At 43.2% G+C, this 20,829-nt stretch overlaps 1 protein-coding gene across 1 annotated transcript in view; it reads left to right on the forward strand.

Annotated features, from left to right (window-relative positions):
* Positions 1 to 19,473, forward strand: part of ttn.1 (titin, tandem duplicate 1) — a 169,639-nt gene extending 150,166 nt beyond the window's left edge. Inside the window, exons 188-206 of the mRNA XM_065018424.1 lie at positions 482 to 949; positions 1,167 to 1,448; positions 1,563 to 2,156; positions 2,315 to 2,602; positions 2,702 to 3,001; positions 6,089 to 6,391; positions 7,090 to 7,392; positions 7,496 to 8,080; positions 8,186 to 8,488; positions 8,595 to 8,894; positions 9,035 to 9,610; positions 9,718 to 10,023; positions 10,127 to 10,717; positions 10,868 to 15,837; positions 15,950 to 16,106; positions 16,525 to 17,021; positions 17,222 to 17,375; positions 17,673 to 17,981; positions 18,123 to 19,473. Coding sequence (XP_064874496.1) covers positions 482 to 949; positions 1,167 to 1,448; positions 1,563 to 2,156; positions 2,315 to 2,602; positions 2,702 to 3,001; positions 6,089 to 6,391; positions 7,090 to 7,392; positions 7,496 to 8,080; positions 8,186 to 8,488; positions 8,595 to 8,894; positions 9,035 to 9,610; positions 9,718 to 10,023; positions 10,127 to 10,717; positions 10,868 to 15,837; positions 15,950 to 16,106; positions 16,525 to 17,021; positions 17,222 to 17,375; positions 17,673 to 17,981; positions 18,123 to 18,409 — 11,573 coding nt within the window. The 3' untranslated portion in view covers positions 18,410 to 19,473. The remainder of the gene's footprint in view (positions 1 to 481; positions 950 to 1,166; positions 1,449 to 1,562; positions 2,157 to 2,314; positions 2,603 to 2,701; positions 3,002 to 6,088; positions 6,392 to 7,089; positions 7,393 to 7,495; positions 8,081 to 8,185; positions 8,489 to 8,594; positions 8,895 to 9,034; positions 9,611 to 9,717; positions 10,024 to 10,126; positions 10,718 to 10,867; positions 15,838 to 15,949; positions 16,107 to 16,524; positions 17,022 to 17,221; positions 17,376 to 17,672; positions 17,982 to 18,122) is intronic.
* The last annotated feature ends 1,356 nt before the right edge of the window (positions 19,474 to 20,829 follow it).

A 20,829-nucleotide genomic window follows, 5' to 3' on the forward strand; every position in this document is an offset into this window, starting at 1 on the left:
AACTAAGTTAATTTAATATTGTTACGTTACTGACTGTTGTTCTGTTTCTTATTCTTGTCTTTTTCTTTCTCTTTTTCTTTTTGTTGGTCATTGGCACATCGGGTGGGTGGTTGTTTGGTTGGGCTGGACTGGCTCCGAAGGGGTGGAGATTGGGGGTCTCGGATGGTTGAGTGGCGGTTTCCGAGAGGGGGTAGGGGGTGAGCTCTTGGATGGTTGGGGTCGGCAGGTGTCCTGGCAGTTGGGAGCATTGGGCCGGTGGCCGAGAGGTCGCTGGTTTGGGTCCCAGAGTGGGCTGGGTGGGGGATCTGTCAATGTGCCCTTGAGCAGGGCGCTTGACCCTGATTGCGCTTGTGGGTCTCTCTGGATGGGAGTGTTTGTTAAATGACTGGAATGTAATGTAAATGTTGAGTGGCTTTACAACAGGTGGATTGTATGTTAAAAAAAGTTAAGTTACTGACTGTTAATATTGTATTTCCCTCAGGTACTCCTCCACCTCCCACAATTCCACGTATTATTGATACTACCAAGGACAGTGTCAGCCTTGCTTGGACCAGACCCTTGGAGGACGGAGGTTCTGATATCATCGGATACGTTCTGGAGAAGCAAGAACAGGAGGAGGGAGCTGAGAAGCTGCCTGAGCCAAAACCTGAGAAGGTACCTGAGAAAGTCGTTTCGAAGGGAGCCAGTCTAGGAGCCAAGAAAACAGTTGTGTTTGTGGAGGAAGAGTCGGAGGAGGAGGAAGGCGATGAGGAAGAAGAGGAGGAGGAGGAAGAGGAAGGTACAGGTGTGTGGGTTAAGGCCCATGAGAAGAACCTGAGACTCACAGAACACATTGTGACTGGCCTTACAACTGGAAAGATGTACCGCTTCAGAGTGGCTGCAGTTAACTTCAATGGAGTCGGTGAATTTAGTAGAGCCTGCGCAGCAGTCGAGGTTATCGAGAAAATTGGTGAGTTAGGATCACTAGCCTAGCCTAAGGAATAGGAATGATTCAGCATTACCACTGTAGAACTTGAATCCCATGAACCATGAGTTAAAAATTCCCACAAACTCCCACAAACAAACAAATACAATTGTAGCCTACACATTGTGATTTTTCCTTCATTCATTTTGATTCAGTTTGATAGTTTCCCATGATATTAATAATGACCTATCTTTTAACACAGAAACTCCTGATATTGAGCTTCATGATGATATGACCAAGACCATCTGCCTGAGAGCCGGAGGTTCTCTTCGTCTCTTTGCCACAGTCATTGGACGACCAATCCCTGCAGTTACCTGGAGCAAACCTGGTGTCGACCTCAACAACCGTGGCTTCATTGAAGTCACTAAAACTTCCACACAAATCATTATTGACAAAGTGCATCGCTATGATGCTGGCAAATATACCATTGAGGCAAAGAATGAATCTGGCGAAAAGACTGCTACCATTATTGTCAAGGTCTATGGTAAGATTTGATGATGTTATGTACATTTTTTGAATATAAGTCTTTACCCAGTTGTTATAGAATGCTGTCATAGGTATATATGTTTTTAACCTTAAATGTACTTCCTCTTTTCAGATACTCCTGGTCCAACTGGCCCAATTAAGGTCAAGGAACTTGAGAAGGACTCCATTACCATTGCATGGGATCCTCCTACTGTTGATGGTGGAGCACCAGTGAATAATTACATCATTGAGAGACGCGAAGCATCAATGAGAGCTTACAAAACTGTGACATCCAAATGCAGCAAGACATCATACAAAATCGACGGACTCTTCGAGGGAATGCTGTATTACTTCAGAGTCCTCCCAGAAAACCTGTACGGTGTGGGAGAGCCATGTGAAACCCCTGATGTCATTTTGGTGTGCGAGGTGCCTTTGCCCCCTGCGACACTGGAGGTTCTGGATATCACCAAGACCACAGTAACACTTGGATGGGAGAAACCAGAGCATGACGGTGGAAGCAGACTCACAGGCTACATCATTGAAGCTTGTAAATGTGGCACAGACAAATGGATGAAGGTGACAACAGTGAAGACGACTGACTTTGAGTTCACCATGACTTCTTTGACTGAGAAAGATCAGTTTATGTTCAGAGTCAGAGCTGTTAACAGCAGGGGAGCCAGTGTACCAAAGGAGCTTGTTGCAGCCGTAACAGTCCAAGAACAAAGAGGTTTGAAATGTGTAAACTTCATAAATGCTTCATATATATATATATATATATATATATATATAATCTATATATATATATATATAATCTATATATCCAATTTAACTAACCTATCAACTATTCAAGCACATTTTTACATAACATATCTTTCTGTTTTACAGTTCTGCCAAAGGTTGATCTGTCTAGCATCCCACAGAAGTTTGTCAATGTGTTGGCTGGTAAACCACTTGAGCTGCACTTGCCAATAGTCGGTAGACCCCCACCAGTTTGCTCATGGTACTTCAGTGGTCAGAAGCTGAAGATCACTGAGCGTACGAAGATTCAGACCACTGGAAAGTTCTCTAAGCTAACTGTGCTTGATACTTCCATCGATGACAGCGGTAACTACACTCTTGAAGTGAAGAATGTCACAGGAGAGACATCTGAGATCATTAAAGTGATCATTCTTGGTATGTAACTTCTATCATAACACAAACTGAGGTCTTCACGTACAGTAAGTTATGAATATAAGACAATGACAGTACCATTCCTTTGTTTTTTTTCTTCAGACAAACCTGATGAGCCTAAAGGACCGGCCAGGTTTGATGGGGTTGATGCCACCTCAGTGACCATCAGTTGGGATCCTCCAGAGAGAAACGGAGGTGCCCCTGTCAGCGGCTATGTTGTTGAGCAGCGTGAAGCCCACCGTCCTGGATGGCTGCCAGTATCTGAGTCTGTCAGTAGACCAACATTCACCTTCGTCAAACTGACAGAAGGAGATGAATACATGTTCCGTGTCGCAGCAGTCAATCGCTACGGTGTTGGTAACTGGCTGCAGTCTGAAGTTGTGATGTGCAAGAGCGCAACGAGTAAGACATGTTTTTATACTATATCATGTAGCATACTTGAATCGTTGCTCTTTATTTATAAAACAGAAGCAAACAGGAATGAATATCCTGGGCTCTATTTTAACAAACCTAAACCAATGGTAAATTTAAGCGCAGGCGGTCGAGCTATAGGTTCAGGGGTGTGTCAGAAATATGTTTTCTATTTTCACTATCACAATTATCGACACACTTATTGGCGTTGGCGTGAGAGGGCTAGGTTTTGATGAATAAACAAGTTGTGGGTGTGTCGAGGCTAGGCCCCTCACTGGCCAATCAGAACTTGCTCCATGGTGCGTTTTGGCTGAGCATGGACATACCAAACAGGCTGTATCACAACCGGCTGTGATTGGGAATCCCATAGGGCGGCGCACAATTGGCCCAGCGCCGTCCGGGTTTGGCCGTCATTGTAAATATGAATTTGTTCTTAACTGACTTGCCTAGTTAAATAAAGGTTCAAATAAAATAAAAATACAACGGCAAGATATAAAAAAGACGCATTGCTGTTGAACCAGCCTTCGTTATAGTAGGCCATGGGTTTTGAGTACATTAAATGGAAAACAAGCAATTTTCACTGATAACTTCTAAATACATTGGTATTCACAGATCTCATCTCTCGTTTCATGGTGGGCATGGACACGTAGCCTACATCATGGAGGGGTTTTACGCACGTCCAAAACAGGACTTGCATGGATAAAATAATGTGCACCTGCCTACAATGCATAGAAGAAAAGGGAATGTCAGCTGTTTTACTCCTCTCAAACTTGACATTTTAATAAAGCTTTGGTGATTAAGATGTATTTCTAAGCAGGAGCTAAAAAAATCCTCTCAGGAGCGAAAACCTTTATCAATAGGCTTGACTACTTTTGCATTGGGCAGACAAAACAAGGGGAGGCTATGCTTGATTTTTTAATTAAATAAAACAAAATGGGAAAAAAACATTATTTTATTATACCTTTATTTCAACAAGGAACACAGACTGAGACCACGGTCTCTTTTACAGCTGGGCCCTTCGTATACATGTTTACACATACAGTTTAGGTACAATGATTAAGGAACTACACAAGACAAACAAAACCATCACAGATAACATAAAAAAATACAGCAGCAGATTGTTACATTTGCACACAGGTTATTCCCCTAACAGGTTATTCCCCTAACAGGTTATTCCCCTAACAGGTTATTCTACTAACAGGTTATTCCCCTAACAGGTTATTCCCCTAACAGGTTATTCCCCTAACAGGTTATTCCCCTAACAGGTTATTCCCCTAACAGGTTATTCTACTAACAGGTTATTCCCCTAACAGGTTATTCCCCTAACAGGTTATTCCCCTAACAGGTTATTCCCCTAACAGGTTATTCTACTAACAGGTTATTCCCCTAACAGGTTATTCCCCTAACAGGTTATTCCCCTAACAGGTTATTCTACTAACAGGTTATTCCCCTAACAGGTTATTCCCCTAACAGGTTATTCCCCTAACAGGTTATTCCCCTAACAGGTTATTCCACTAACAGGTTATTCCCCTAACAGGTTATTCCCCTAACAGCACAAGAACTTGCATTACCCGAAACAGTTACAAGCAATACAAAAATAAAAATCCTCCAATAAATATTTAAAATGGGCAACAGGGGGACAAGAGTCTGAAGTTTAAGTTTAGTCTGCAGGCTATTCCAGAGGCAAGGAGCGTAACAGGAAAAGGCAGCCATACCCAACTCTGTGGAAATCGCATGGGCCTCAAGTGTAATCCATGCTTGAGACCTGGTTTTAGGAATTCTAATTCTAATATTGATGAGTGATGATAAATAAGAAGGTCAATAAGAAGATAAATTCAGAAGTGCTTTATAGACAAACACGAGAGCATGTTGTTCTCGTCTCATGGACAGCGAAGTCCAACCCACATTTTGATATAAAACATAGTGGTGAGTTCTGTACCTAGCACCCGTAATAAACCTAAGTGTGCAATGATAAGTAGCATCCAGCGATTTAAATGTTGATGCCGTAGCATGCATGTAGATAATATCCCCATAATCTATAACAGACATAAAAGTATCTTGCACAATTTGTCTTCTATTTGTAGAGGACAGACATGTCCTGTTTCTATAGAAGAAGCCTAGCTTGATTATTAGCAGTTCACCAATATGCATATATCCAATATTCATCAATATGCATTTTAAAAGACAGTTTATCATCCAACCATATCAACCATACCAAGTATGTATATGCAGAGACCTGATTAATTCGAGAACCATCTAAGCTCGTAAGTGCAAGTGTATTTTCAACCAACTTTTTGAACCTATTAGAAATCATAAAATGTGTTTTCTTTGCATTTAAAACAAGTTTCAGCTGTATTTGTAATATCTTATCTGTCTCCAATAGTGATAATGCTTGGTCAGCCGTTGAAGCGATAGAGTACATGACAGTGTCATCGACATTTTAATGAATTTGACACTTTCTTATCTCATCACCGATATTGTTTATGTAGAGAGTGAACAGTAATGGACCGAGTATAGAGCCTTGTGGGACGCCTTTAACCAACTCCGATGGCTCCGACTGGATGCCGTCGACTCTAACAGTCTGACTTCTATCCTTTAGATAGTCATGAAACCAACGACAGGCATCTAATCCCAGCCCTTTTGACGACAGCTTACCCAAAAGTATTGCATGTTCTACATGTTTTTTATGTTTCTAAATACAAAGTATACAGGCACCAAAAGCACGTTAGGCTACTCTTGTTCCGTTTCCGCTGCCAAAATTCATATCATAGCGAACTATGTTACCGCTAAAACCAGCTTTTGGTTGATCTTAAATATCCTTATCAGCACTGCCTGAAATGAGCACATTGGATCATGTTTTTAAGGACACACCTCTAATATTGCCACCCTGTCCATCTGAGCGCAAGCGAGCTGATATAAGACAGATAAATTGCCGAAATTGGGGTTATGGCTGGAAAATGACAGTGTGCCATTTTTTACATGGCGAAATTGCAAACTAACGTGCGTTTGACACTATCGCCGTCTTAACGCCAGCCGAAAATAGAGCCCCCTATGTATCTTTTTTGTTTTTGTTTACAGACATCCCTGGACCTCCAGGCAGACCGGCAGTATTTGACATGTCTCGTGATGGCATGACCATTGCATGGCTGGAACCAGAGGATGATGGTGGATCTGAGGTGTCTGGATACATCATTGAGCGCAAGGAGGTCAGATCTGAAAGATGGGTGCGTTCTAACAAGAACCCAGTCACCATGACCAGATACAGATCAACAGGTCTGATAGAAGGCCTTGAGTATGAACATAGAGTAACGGCAATCAACGCTAGAGGTGTTGGCAAACCAAGTGTTGTCTCCTTAACAGCAGTGGCAACTGATCCCGTTGGTAAGTACTCTTTATTGGATTTAATTCCATTAAATCACTGTTTGTATCATTTACTGAATTTAATTGCATATACTTAGAATACATATTAGATAAAGACATTAAATACACTCAGTATACAAAACATTAAGAACACCTGCTCTTTCCATGACATAGACTGATCAGGTGAATACAGGTGAAAGCTATAACCCCTTATTGATGTCACTTAAATCCACTTCAATCAGTGTAGATGAAGGGGAGGTTAAATAATGATTTTTAAACCTTGAGACAATTGAGACATGGATTGTGTATGTGTGCCATTTAGAGGGTGAAAGGGCAAGACACAAGATTTAAGTGCCTTTGAACGAGTTATGGTAGTAGGTGCCAGGGATACTGGTTTGTGTCAAGAACTGCAACGATGCTGGGTTTTTCACACTCAAAAGTTTCCCGTGTGTATCAAGAATGGTCCACCACCAAAAGGACATCCAGCCAACTTGACACAATTGTGGGCAGCATTGGAGTCAACATTGGTCAGCAGAAGCATTTTAGAGTACATGCCCTGACAAATTGTCATAGTTATATGGGTTCTGAGGGCAAAAGGGGGGTTGCAACTCAATATTAGGAAGGTGTTCCTAATGTTCGATATACTCAGTATATTTGACATAATTGGAGATTGAGATAGATAGAGACAAGGATATTAATTTATTGGTTCACCCTCACAGATCCACCTGGCTCACCCCAGAACCCAAGAGTCACAGACACCACAAAATCATCCGTGTCCCTGGCCTGGAGTCCTCCTGATGAGGAAGGTGGATGTAAGGTCTCAGGTTATCTGATTGAGATGCAGAAAGCAGGCTCAGTCACCTGGATCAAATGTAACACAACACCTTCTCTGATCTGTGAATACACACTCACCAAAATGCCCCAAGGAGAGGAGTTCAAGTTCCGTGTGATGGCTTGCAACGCCGGTGGACCCGGAGAACCCGCTGAGGTCCCTGGAACAGTCACTGTGAAGGAAATGCTTGGTAAAGTCGTCTGCAAAAACACTGCCATTTCCAAAGCTTACTTTCTGGTTCCGTGACAAAGAATTTATTGCATTTCTAACCATTTCACCATTCTTAATTTCAGAAAAACCTGATCATGAGCTGGAAGCCAAGTACAAGGATATCTTTGTCGTCAGATATGGCAGTGTTGTCAAACTCTCAGTGCCCATCAAGGGTAAACCAGTTCCTACATGCAAGTGGACAAAGGAAGGCGCTGATGTGCCTGAGAGAGCAATGATCGCTTCCAATGACGACTGCACTGAGCTGGTAATCAAGGGTGCAGAAAGAGACGACTCTGGCACTTATGACCTACTGCTTGAGAACAAGTGTGGCAAGAAGAACGTTCACATCAAGGTGAAGGTTATTGGCCGTCCAACTGCTCCAGAGGGACCACTTGGATTCGAAGACGTCCAGGCACAATCTGTTAAGTTGACATGGAAGGCTCCTTCAGATGATGGTGGCTCTGAAATCCTTGGATACATTGTTGAGAGACAGCAGGTTCCAAAGACAGCCTGGTACACTGTAGAAACCAGGGTGGTGGACACATCTTTCATTGTGAAGGGACTCGAGGAGGGACAAGAGTATCACTTCAAGGTGACAGCTGAAAATACATTCGGTATCAGTGGATCGCTGAAGTCAACAGAACCCCTCATACCGAAGACTCCTCTCTGTAAGTATTACTTTATTGATTCCTCTTTGAACTTAGTCATTACATGAGTCTGCAAATTATAAATATATGCCAGTCTAAAACATGCTTTTTCTCTCATTAAAACAGGTCCCCCAGAGACATCAAGCATCCCACCAGAGGTTATGGATGTGACTAAGAGCTCTGCGTCTCTGTCTTGGTCAAGACCTAAGGATGACGGTGGCTCTGCCATTACCGGATACTATGTTGAGTACAAAGCAGTATCCTCTGAGACATGGGTTCGTCATGAGAAGAAGGTCGTTTCAACCCAGTTTACCATCCCTGGACTCACTGCTGATGCTGAATACCAGTTCCGTGTTATTGCTCAAAATTATATTGGAGACAGCGAACCAGGACCTGCATCCGAACCAGTCACATGCAAAGATCCATTCGGTGAGTTAGGAATTTAGATAACCATGTCTAATGTTACGTCATGATTGATGACATGGATATACATTGAACTACTAAGTTTTTACATTTGCCCTGCTCTGTCTCCCAGACAAACCAAGCCAACCAGGCGAGATTGACACAGTAACTGTCACAAAGGATGCAGTCGCCATCAAGTGGGCGGCGCCAGAATGCGATGGTGGAAAGGAGGTTCTTGGTTACTGGGTTGAATACAGGAAGTCTGCAGAGGCTACCTGGAAGAAATGCAACAAGACACGCACCAAGGAGAAAAAGTTCACCATAACTGGTCTGGCCGAAGCCACTGAGTATGAGTTCAGAGTGATGGCTGAGAATGAGACCGGAATCAGCAGACCACGCAGAACAGCCACATGCATCAAGACCAAACTGAGCAGTAAGTGACTGAAGCAATGAATTATTTCATAATTGTATGGATGAACACTACATTGCCTTTAATTATTACTTGTTTATAATACCTTGCGAAAGTAAGGTGATACAATTCAAATAATGATTTAACTGTTGTTTTTCCAACAGCTGGAACTCAACCAAGCCTGAGGAAAGAAATGGATGAAGTTACGACTAAATTATACCAACCAGGAATTATGAAATGCCAGATTATTGGTAGACCTCTTCCCGATATCAAATGGTATAAATCTGGCAAGGAGATAATCGAGTCTCGTAAATATGAGATGAGCTCTGATGGCCGTAACCATTCACTGACCATTATGACAGACCAACAAGAGGATGAAGGAGAATACACATGCAAGGCTATCAATGATGCAGGTGAAGCAGAGACCAGTGGCATTCTCGTTTTGGAAACTGCTCCACAGTTCAATCCTGACTTCCCATTGAAGAATACCTACTATGCCGAAAGCGGCACTACTCTGCGTCTACATGTTGCCTACATTGGACGCCCTGAGCCTAAGATCATGTGGCTTTATGGAGCTACAACTGTGGTGGCTTCTGAGAATATCAGCATTGAAAACACAGAGCATTACACTCACCTGGTGATCAAGAATGTGCAACGCAGGGTACATGGAGGAAAATACAGAGTCAGACTGCACAATCACTTTGGCAGAGCTGATACTCTCATCAACGTTGAAATCCAAGGTGCTTTAACATTGAATTAGCACAAATCTACCAATTGTTTATGATCTACAATGTTTTTTACAATGTGACTACAAACTAATTGTGACTAATTTACCCCTTGTTTTCAGATAAACCTGCAATGCCTGAAGGTCCCATTGTACTTGATGCCCTGTTGAAGAACTCTGTGATTATTAGCTGGAAACCACCAAAGGATGATGGTGGATCAATGATCACAAACTACATCGTGGAGAAGCGTGAAGACAAGGAGGTTGATGACTGGACACTCGTGTCCTCGTCCATCACAGGCACAAACTGCCGCATTGCCAACCTCGTAGTAAACGCTGGGTACTTCTTCCGTGTGTATGCTCAAAATCGTTATGGCAACAGTGAGCCACTGGAGATCCCTACTCCCATCCTTATCAAGAGTTCAATGGGTAAGTTGTATCTCACAATATAGTTACATGATCATATATTTGTACAAATATGAGATGTTCAAGGCTTTGGATCCTTACTAACGTTATTCTGTTATATTTACAGATAAACCTTCACCACCACTGATGCCAGTGGTTTCTGGTGTGACCAACGTTTCCTGTGTGTTGTCCTGGAAGCCTCCACTCATTGATGGTGGCTCCAAGATCAAGAGCTACTGCCTTGAGAAGAAGGAGAAGAAGGGCGAATGGACACCTGTCACTACTGATGAAATCAAATCCACAGTCTTTTCTGTCAAACGCCTCACTGAAGGATGTGAATATATCTTCAGAGTGAACTGTGAAAACCTTGGAGGAGTGAGTGATTGGAGTGTGGAATCTGAACCAGTCGTTCCAAAGACGCCTGTTGATGTCCGTGCTCCCGCCTTCAAAGAAGAACTGAGGAATATGAGTGTCAAATATAAGAGCAACGCCACCTTTGTTTGCAAGATCACAGGACAACCCAAGCCTGTAATTAAATGGTTCAGACGTGGCAAGGAGATCCAATCTGACGGAAAGAAACTGAAGATTCAAGAGTTCAAGGGAGGCTATCACCAACTGGTTATCTCCGCTGCTGATGAGGAAGACTCTACTGTCTACCAGATCAGAGCAACCAACCAGGGCGGATCCATCTGCACCACTGTCTCTCTGGATGTTGAAGGTAAGATCACAAATGTGTATGCAATAATACTTACATAGTATGAATACAATTCCATGTATTTGTTCCACATATCAAGAACATTATTAGTACATTCCTAATAGTTATTTTTTTATACTAATGATGTAAAAAAAAAAACAATTTTCTATCTAGTCCCTGCCAAGATTAACCTGCCCAAGAATCTGAAGGACAAAGAGGCTATCCCTGCCCTCCGTGGAGAGATTGTGAATATCAAGATTCCATTCAGTGGCAAACCTGATCCTGTCATCACCTGGCAGAAGGGACAAGACCTCATTGATAACAACGGATACTATCAAGTCATCGTCACAAGGTCATTCACATCACTCGTGTTCCCCAACGGAGTTGATAGGAAGGATGCCGGTTTCTACATCGTTTGTGCCAAGAACAGATTTGGTATTGACCAACAGACAGTTGAACTGGATGTTGCCGATGTGCCCGACCCACCACGTGGTATCAAAGCAAGTGATGTTTCTAGAGACTCAGTCACTCTGAGTTGGCAAGTACCTGCTAATGATGGTGGAAGCAGAGTAGCCAGCTATGTTGTGGAGAAGTGTCCCACAACATCTGACAGATGGGAACGTGTTGCCCAGTCTCGTGATACTCGCTACACCATCATCAACCTGTTCGGAGGGACCAGCTACCAGTTCAGAGTCATAGCCGAGAACAAATTCGGTCAAAGTCAACCATGTGAACCAAGTAGTCCCGTTACAACAAAGGAGGACAAATCAAGAGTCCTTGGCTATGACAGCGAGGTTAGTGACAGAGATGTTCCCAAGCAAAAGGCTCCACATTCATGTGCCAAGAATGTGCATACCAAGTACATGATTGCTGAGGAGCTGGGCCGTGGCCAGTTTGGTATCGTTCACCGTTGTGTTGAGACCAGCTCTAAGAGGACATACATGGCCAAATTCGTCAAGGTGAGGGGTGCAGATCAAGCATTCATCAAGAAAGAAATTGCTACACTTAACCTGGCCAGACACAACAACTTCTTGTGTCTTCATGAGTCCTTCGACAGCACTGAGGAATTAGTCATTATCTATGACTTCGTCTCAGGTCAAGACATCTTTGAACGCCTCGGCACAGCCGACTTTGAGCTGAATGAGCGTGAAATCGTCAACTACATCAGACAAGTATGTGAAGCTCTTGAGTTCTTACACGACAAGATGTATGGCCACTTTGACATCAGGCCTGAAAACATTGTGTACACCACAAGAAAGGGCAGTAAAGTCAAGATCATTGAGCTAGGACAGGCAAGACACCTGACTCCTGGCGACCAGATCAAGGTTCAGTATACTACAGCTGAGTACGCTGCTCCTGAGATCCACCAGAATGACATGGTCAGCAGTGTTACTGACATGTGGCCAGTAGGTGTTCTAGTCTATGTCCTTCTCAGTGGACTCAATCCATTTACTGCCGAGACTCATCAGCAGATGATTGACAACATCTCAAATGCTGAATACAGTTACGATGACGAAACCTTCAAAGTACCTACTGTTGAAGCATTAGACTTTATCAACCGCCTTCTCACCAAGGAGCGCAAGCACCGTATGACTGCTGCCCAAGCTTTAGAACATCCTTGGCTAAAGATGCAAGCAGAAGTACTCAGTGCCACAGCAATAATGACCACAAGGCATAAGAGATACTACCAGGCCATGGCAAAGAAAGAATGGGCCACTGTCGTTGCAGGAGCAAGAGTTGCTAGCGGCGGTGCAATCAGAGCCCAGAGAGGTGTCACAGTTGCCAAAGTAAAGATCGCACCATTTGAACATGGCCCAGTCGGTGGTCAAATCATTCATACAGTGGTGGATGTGGGAGCAGATGTCAAATTTGCTTGCAACATTGAAAACTATGACAGCGCCACAGAGGTAACATGGTACTGCGGTGTGCGTCAACTAGAGGCAAGTGACAAGTATGAAATCGACTATGAGGATGGTCTAGCTGTTATATGTATCAAGGGAGTCACGAAAGCAGATGACGGCACCTATAGATGCAAGATCATCAACGATTATGGTGAGGACAGTGCCTACGGAGAGCTCTTTGTAAACGGAGTCAGATCATACCGTGAGTACTTCACAGCCCGTGTGGTGAGGAAAGTGAAACGTAGAGTGGACACAGCAAGACTACTCCAGAAACCACCAGAGTTCACCCTGCCCTTGTTCAACCATGCAGCTTACATCGGAGAAGATGTTCGATTCGGTGTGACTATCACTGTGCACCCTGAGCCTCGTGTTACATGGTACAAATCTGGCCAGAAGATTGTTCCTGGTGATGATGAGAAAAAGTACACGTTCATAACCGACAAGGGTCTTTATCAATTGGTGATTCACTGTGTTGATGCTGATGACGATGCGGAGTACTCAGTTGTGGCCCGTAATAGATTTGGTGATGACAGCTGTAAGGCAAAACTGGCTGTGACACCTCGCCCAGCACCAGCAGACAATACCTTGAGGCCCATGTTCAAACGTCTCCTGGCAAACGTGGAGTGTAGGGAAGGCCAGAATGCACGCTTTGAAATCAGAGTGTCAGGACTCCCAACTCTGAAGTGGGAGAAAGATGGCATGCCATTGGCATTTGGTCCACAAATTGAAGTGGTCCATGAGGGCCTGGATTACTTTGTCCTGCATGTGAAAGATACTCTACTTAACGATTCTGGCTGTTACAGAGTTACTGCAACCAACTCAGCTGGATCTGCCAGTTGTCAAGCCATTCTCAAGGTGGAGCGCATCACACATGTGAAAAAGGTTTACGAGAGTGAAAGAGACAAAAAGAAACAAGCAGAGAAAGAACAAATTGAGAAGAAGGTCAGATTATCTCAAATCATGTCTGGAACTGATGTCATGCCACTTCCTACTTTGGCACAACAAGCTTTGAGAGAAGCGACATTGTTGTGCCAACCAGTAGAGGCAACCAAAAAGGACAAGACTGAAGCCGAAGATAAGAAACGGGCAGAAGAAAGGAAAAAGAGAGCAGAGGAGAAGAGACTGCGTATGCCTTATGATGTTCCCCAACCTCGTGAACGTGGCCCAACTGCTCTTTTGGAAGATATGGAAATCAAACACTACAAACCTTGCTCTGACATGAAATGGTACAAGAAACTCCGCGATCAATATGAGTTCCCTGAACCAATGGACAAGATTTCACAGAAGAGACTGAAACGCATCCGTCTCTCCAGGTGGGATCAGTTCTACGAAGTCCCTCTGCCAAGAATCAAGGAATCTTACAAGCCAAAGTGGCGTATTCCACAAGTTTCACAGGATGATTTGGAGACTGTCAGACCTTCAAGGCAGCGCACTCCATCTCCTGAAATAGAAGCATATCACAGAATCAGAAGAAGGTCTCTTGGTGATCTCTCAGACGAGGAGCTTCTCCTGCCAATTAATGAATATCTGGCAATGAAGAGAACTGAGGAGGAGAGACTTCAACTTGAGGAAGAACTAGAACTTGGCTACTCTGCATCCCCACTAAGCCTTAGCCCTGTACGCTTTGAATTAGGTGCACTGCGCCACACATCACCAAGACGCACAGTCTATGAAGGTGTGGGTGAGGGTGAAGAGGTTCCATTATATGAAAACTATCGTATTCCTTCTAAGTATGAGGCTGGTCCAAGCTATGTTGACCTTCGCCTGCGCCATGACAAGGCTACATTCCGACCGCCAAGACAAAACCAGAGAGTGTTGGAGGAGAGGGAGGATCGAGAGATGCTGAGAAATGTGAAAACGACTCAAAGAATAACCGGTTACAAGAGTGAACTGAAACACATGGAGTTTGAAGAAAAAACTAGAACCGTGAAGAAAGACAGAACTACAACTTCCCATGTGTCAACATATATAGCAACTAAAACTGAGGGGAGAAGGTCACCCACCCCCGAAAGAACCCGTCCGCGTTCCCCTAGTCCTCTTGCTACTGTCAGATCAGCCTCCAGATCCAAGGTGGAGACTGTACAGCTGGCAAAAGTTGACCACCTGGCAAGATATGAGTCAAGAAAAGCCGTTCTGAGATCCGAGCGGACATCAGTAGAAAGGAAGGAGGTTGTAAGTATGCAGCCCTTCAGCCTCGACCATACCCCACGAGTCACTGTGAGGATGCGTTCCCATCGTGTGCCATACGGTCAGCACACCAAATTTACACTGAACGTCCAATCAAAGCCAACCGCTGAGGTGAAGTGGTACCATAACGGACAACTGATAACCGAGAGCAGGAGGTACCGTATATCCAACCTGAGCGGAGTTCTGTATCTTCAAATTCTTGACTGCACCACAGAGGACAGTGGCACTTACCGTGTTGTCTGTACTAATGCAGTGGGAGAATGCTCAGACTATGCCACTCTGGATGTCGCAGGCATGGGAGAGTATTCTAGCTATATGGCACCTCGCGAAGACGAGGAACCCCCAGCTCTTCCTGTGGGAACCAAGATAGGTGCTTACCAAATATCCTCCAAGACGGTGAAGACTGTTGAAACACACGAAACACACATGGAGGAGTCCAGCACATTTAAAGGAAAGAAGACTACTCTACCCGCATCTATCCTAACAAAACCACAGTCCCTCACCTTAAATGAGGGAGAGACTGCAAGATTTGCATGTGATGTTGACGGTGAACCAGTGGCAACTGTAACCTGGATGCGTGAGGGACAAATTATTGGATCTTCTGTTCGCCACCATGTCACTACAGAACAGTACAAGTCTACTTTTGAAATCACCTCTGTTGAGATGTCAGACGAAGGCAGCTACTCAATCATGGTGGAAAACTCTGAGGGCAGCCAAGAGGCGCACTTCAGTCTAACCATCCGCCGATCGGAAGCCAAAGAGGAGGTCTCTTCTACAGTGACATACTCATACGAAGAGCCTCCAATGCATTCCCCTAGTCCAGTCACGTCTCCACCAAGGATGAAGTCTCCTGAATCAATCAGCTCTCCAAAGAGAGTTAAGTCCCCTACCAGCCCTACACCTAAGTCACCCACTGAGAAAGTCACCCTCAAAACCAAGCCCTCCATCTCATCTGGTCTTCAGGACATGACCGCATCTGCAGATTCCATCGTCAAGCTGACAGTGAAAATGACTAGAGATCCTAAAGCTGAGATCTCATGGATGAAGGATGGAAAGGTATTTAGTCACATTTGATTTAATATTCACACTTGAATAGACATTTCAAAGGTATTAAATATAGGTTGAAATATATGCTTTTTTACTTTCTTTCTTTCTTTTTCATTTGCAGACTCTCATTCACGGTGGAAAATATGAAATTCACGAAGAGCATGATTCGGCACACCTTGAAATCTATGAATCTGAGGCCTCTGACAGTGGAGTTTACAAATGCACAGTCACCAATAGTGCTGGGTCATCATCCACAAGCTGCATTGTCTCTATTCAAGGTATGCATACTCTATACTAATATATATATATATATACATATATAAAGAAATGTTTTATTGTCACATACACTGGATAGGTGCGGTGCAATGTGTTGTTTTACAGGGTCGGTCATAGTAGTACAGCACTCCTGGAGTAAATTAGGTTTAAGTGCCTGGCTTAAGGGCACATTGACAGATTTATTACCTTGTCGGCTTCGGTATTTGAAACATTTCGGTAACTGGCCCAATGCTCTAACCGCTAAGTTATCTGCCAATGTAGGAATTATTTATCATAATTAAGGCCCGGTTCTGGTGATATTGTTATGTTTATATTATTTATTCAATCAACTTATCTCTTGATAAGTCCAGTATCTATAAACCTTATAATTCTGCATATGGCCTAATATCTAATCAATGTATCTCTTTTTCTCTGTCTTAGCCTCAAACAAATCCAAAGCACTTGCAACAAAATCAGAAATTTCAGAGCAAGTTATTAAAAAGGAAATGGTCTACGGAGAGGTTGAGTCTTACACAGAAATCAAGGCATCCCATACTCAGATGGCCATGACTGAAGGCCAGTCTCTCACCCTGAGAGCCAACATCCCCAGAGCTTCAGATATCAGATGGATCCTGAACGGAATGGAACTGGCCAACTCAGAGGACTACAGATATGGTGTGTCTGGAAACAACCATACTATGACCATCAAAAAGGTCAGCCAATACGAGCAGGGGGTCATCACATGTGAAGCCAAAACTGAACATGGCCTTGTCAAGTGCCAGTTCAACACTACTGTCACTGAAGCACGATCAGATGCACCATCATTCCTTGTGCAGCCACGCTCTCAGAATGTCAATGAAGGACAGAACGTCAAGTTCACATGTGAGATTGCAGGAGAGCCTGCCCCTGAAATCGAGTGGTTTAAGGACAACATAATGGTGAGTAGGCTACCAATGATTTTGTAAATAATGTTTGATTTGATTTCTTCAATTAAATTACATTTAATACGACAGAACTGTATTCATCCAATCCGGGGCAATCAGACAAAGCAAGTCAGGTTACAAACATCACTTGAATAGGTACTTGATTAATACAAAACAGAAACGAATATGTTATTCTTTTGGCTCTCTCGGTACAGGTATCTATGACCTCAAACACAAAACTGAGCCGTTCCAAAAATGTATACACTCTGGAGATTATTGAGGCCACAGTTGCAGACAGCGGCAAATACACCATCAAAGCCGAAAACAAATATGGACAGTGCTCTGCAACATCATCTCTCAACGTCATCAGTAAGTTGTCATTGCTTCATCAATCCATTGTTTAATTAACAGCTTACAGTACAGTGTGATAATGCAAGGCTTCCCAAGTTTTTTGAAAAATGAAACTTGAGTCTCAAAATTTTACTAATACCTTAAATTAAAGACTAATCTTTAATTTTCCTTACCAGTATTTTCCATAGAATGTTAACAAAATGGACACGCCATTTTGTTTATATTCATATAGAAATATACACAGATGGATTTGAGTATCTCCATCGAGAAATGACCATTTAGCCATGTACCTCATCATTTGCGTTATTCTCACAGCTCTTGTTGAAGAACCTGCCAAAATGGTTATAATGGAGCAAAGAGCTGCTGCTGCCAGCTTGCACAGTGACAGTTTCTCAGCCACATCAGTCCATATGGCTGGAGCATCAATGACACATGAAGGTTCTTTCCAAAGACAATTTGAAAGCATGTCTGCTGCTAGCATGTCCGCCATGACATCTGAATCAATGGTATCCATGAGCTCCAGCAGTATGATGAAAATGTCAAGTGAAATAACGTCAAGTCATGCTAGTTCAATGTCAACTCATGGATCCTCAATGACTGCTCTTACTCATGGTGTTGGTAAAGGTGAGATGAATTACCCTTACCTATACATCTAGTAGTGGTATTAGTAGTATTGTCTGAGTGATCGTATGTTGTTCCTCTGCTTTCAATAAGAAGTTGACACCTTAATTAATTCCTATTTATTTTTTTCTCATTGCCCTGTAGCTCCCAAAATCGAATTTCTCCCAGAGGATGTCAGCATTGAGCCAGGAAGGCCTTTGAGCGTGTCCTGTGCTTTCTCTGGAGACCCAACACCTGAGATTGAGTGGACCCGCACAGGGAAACAGTGTGATGAAGACAGTGACCGGTTCCACATCGAGACCACAGAGGACCTCACCACCCTTGTAATCCCCTGTGTGAAGGAAGACGATGCCGGAGCGTACACCCTCAGACTGTCCAACAAGCTTGGATCTACCATGGCAACTGTCAACATTCATATTCGATCCATGTAAAAAACAACAACACGTAAACATATCATTTCTATCCCCCATTTTCCCTCCTCCAGTACCTTTTTATTTATTGAATTAGCAAAAATAATCTTTACTTGATAAAGACCTGGATTTCTGTTCTTGTAAATATGAACTATTTTTATACCAAACTTGACATAAATTTATGCCAAACTAGACTAAAGTCTAAAGTTGTTATAAAATGTGCCATATTGGATAATTATGACTAGGATTTTTGAACCACTTTTCTGTGACATGTACATAATGTATATAGCCGAATTTAACGGTTATGGAAAATGTATGAATTGTTATTTATGACAATATTAACTGAAACAAAAGGAACTAAATGTTTAACAGGAGAAAGTTTCACATGAAACGAATACCCTGAAAAACCTGAAACTAAACTCCGTGCCTCAACAAAAAGTTGAAGTCTTAAGATTTCCTCAACAGGTAGAGAGGTTCCCTGTTGAAGTTTATACTAAATCAGAGAAAGACAATGTTATGCACCGTGCATCTGTGCGTGCAATATTACAAATACTCATATGAATTGTAACATGATCATAAGACCCTGAGTGCTGTTTGCATAAACCCTCATGTAAGTAGCACAACTAGGTCTTGTGTTCAGACTGACTATGTCATACCACCATTTTAATGACATGCTAAAAGTGCGAGCGGCCTGCACTTTGAGCTCTATTTTTATGTGCTCTGTTTCCGGCAATGGACAGTTGAATTGGCTTTTTAAAACGTAACATCACCTGGCCATTAAAAAACAAAAGTCAATTCAAGTACTTCGTTGCAGAAACAGTGCCACCTCTTGGAGGATTGTTAGGTAATATTTTGTGTGTGTGAGTGTGTTTTAGTTTTAGAATTTCACCTTGCCAGTAGTCAGGGTAACCATCAAGTGAATGTACCATGGTGATACCATCTACCGTGAAACAAAGAAAGCAAAAAGCATGAATAATAATGCCCTGCACTTTGATTTAACTGAGTCTATTGATGTAGAATTACTACTATATTCATCCTCCTTGAGTTTTATTTGACTGATTTAATAAAGCATGATTTCAGCACTAGTGAACAACTCTGTTTCTTTATTCATCTCAACAACCTTGTATTGATGTTCAGTTTCCTTTCCTTATCAATGATTCCTTCACTTTCACATGCCACACATAGCCACTAATGTAGAGGGGAAAATAAGAACACAAGTCACAAGTAACAATTTGATTATACAGAATATTACAGAACAGTACAGAATATGAACCTGTTTAGGTAGCTCATTTCAGGAGAGCTTAGGCTGGAGTACATATTGTCCCACGCTTTGTCAAAGTTATATAGCTTAGGATGTTTGTTATTTTGAAAGTCTATAACAGGGTTCATCAACGTTTTGTAGGCCTACATACACTATATGACCAAAAGTATGTCGACCATCTCATTCCAAAATCATGGGCATTAATATGGAGTTGGTCCCCCCTTTGCTACTTTAACAGCCTCTACTCTTCTGGGAAGGCTTTCTACTAGATGTTGGAACATTGCTGCAGGGACTTGTTTTCATTCAACCACAAGAGCATTAGTGAGGTCAGGCACTGATGTTGGATGATTAGGCCTGGCACACAGTCGGCGTTCCAAATCATCTCAAAGGTGCTCGATGGGGTTGAGGTCAGAGCTCTGTGCAGGTCTGTCCTGTTCTTCCACAATGATCTCAACAAACCATTTATTTATTTAGCTTTTCATGTTTGATCCCTTTTTCTCCTCAATTTCATGGTATCCAATTGGTCGTTACAGTCTTGTCCCATCGCTGCAAGAGGCGAAGGTCGAGAGCTGTGCGTCCTCCGAAACACGACCCAGCCAAGCCGCACTGCTTCTTGACACAATTCCTGCTCAACACGGAAGTCAGCCGCACCAATGAGTCGGAGGAAACACCGTACACCTGGCGACCGTGTCAGTGTGCATGCGCCAGGCCCAGAATCACTAGAGCGCGATGGGACAAGGAAATCCCGGCCTGCCAAGCCCTTCCCTAACCCGGACGACGCTGGGCCAATTGTGCACCGCCCCCATGGGTCTCCTGGTCACAGACGGCTGCATGGGGGCATTGTCATGCTGAAACAGGAAAGGACCTTCACCAAACTGTTGCTACAAAGTTGGAAGCACAGAATTCTCTAGAATGTCATGTATGCTGTAGCATTAAGATTTTCCTTCACTGGAACTAAGGGGCCTAGCCCGAACCATAAAAAACAGCCCCAGACCATTATTCCTCATCCACCAAACTTTACAGTTGGCGCTATACATTAGGGCAGGCATCCGCCAAACCCAGATTTGTCCGTCAGACTGCCAGATGGTGAAGAGTGATTCATCCCTCCAGAGAACCCATTTCCACTGCCCCAAAGTCCAATGGAGGTGAGATTTACACCACTCCAGTCGACACTTGGCAT

The sequence above is a fragment of the Oncorhynchus nerka genome, linkage group LG1 (genome assembly GCF_034236695.1).
Source record: "Oncorhynchus nerka isolate Pitt River linkage group LG1, Oner_Uvic_2.0, whole genome shotgun sequence".
Lineage (NCBI taxonomy): Eukaryota > Metazoa > Chordata > Actinopteri > Salmoniformes > Salmonidae > Oncorhynchus > Oncorhynchus nerka.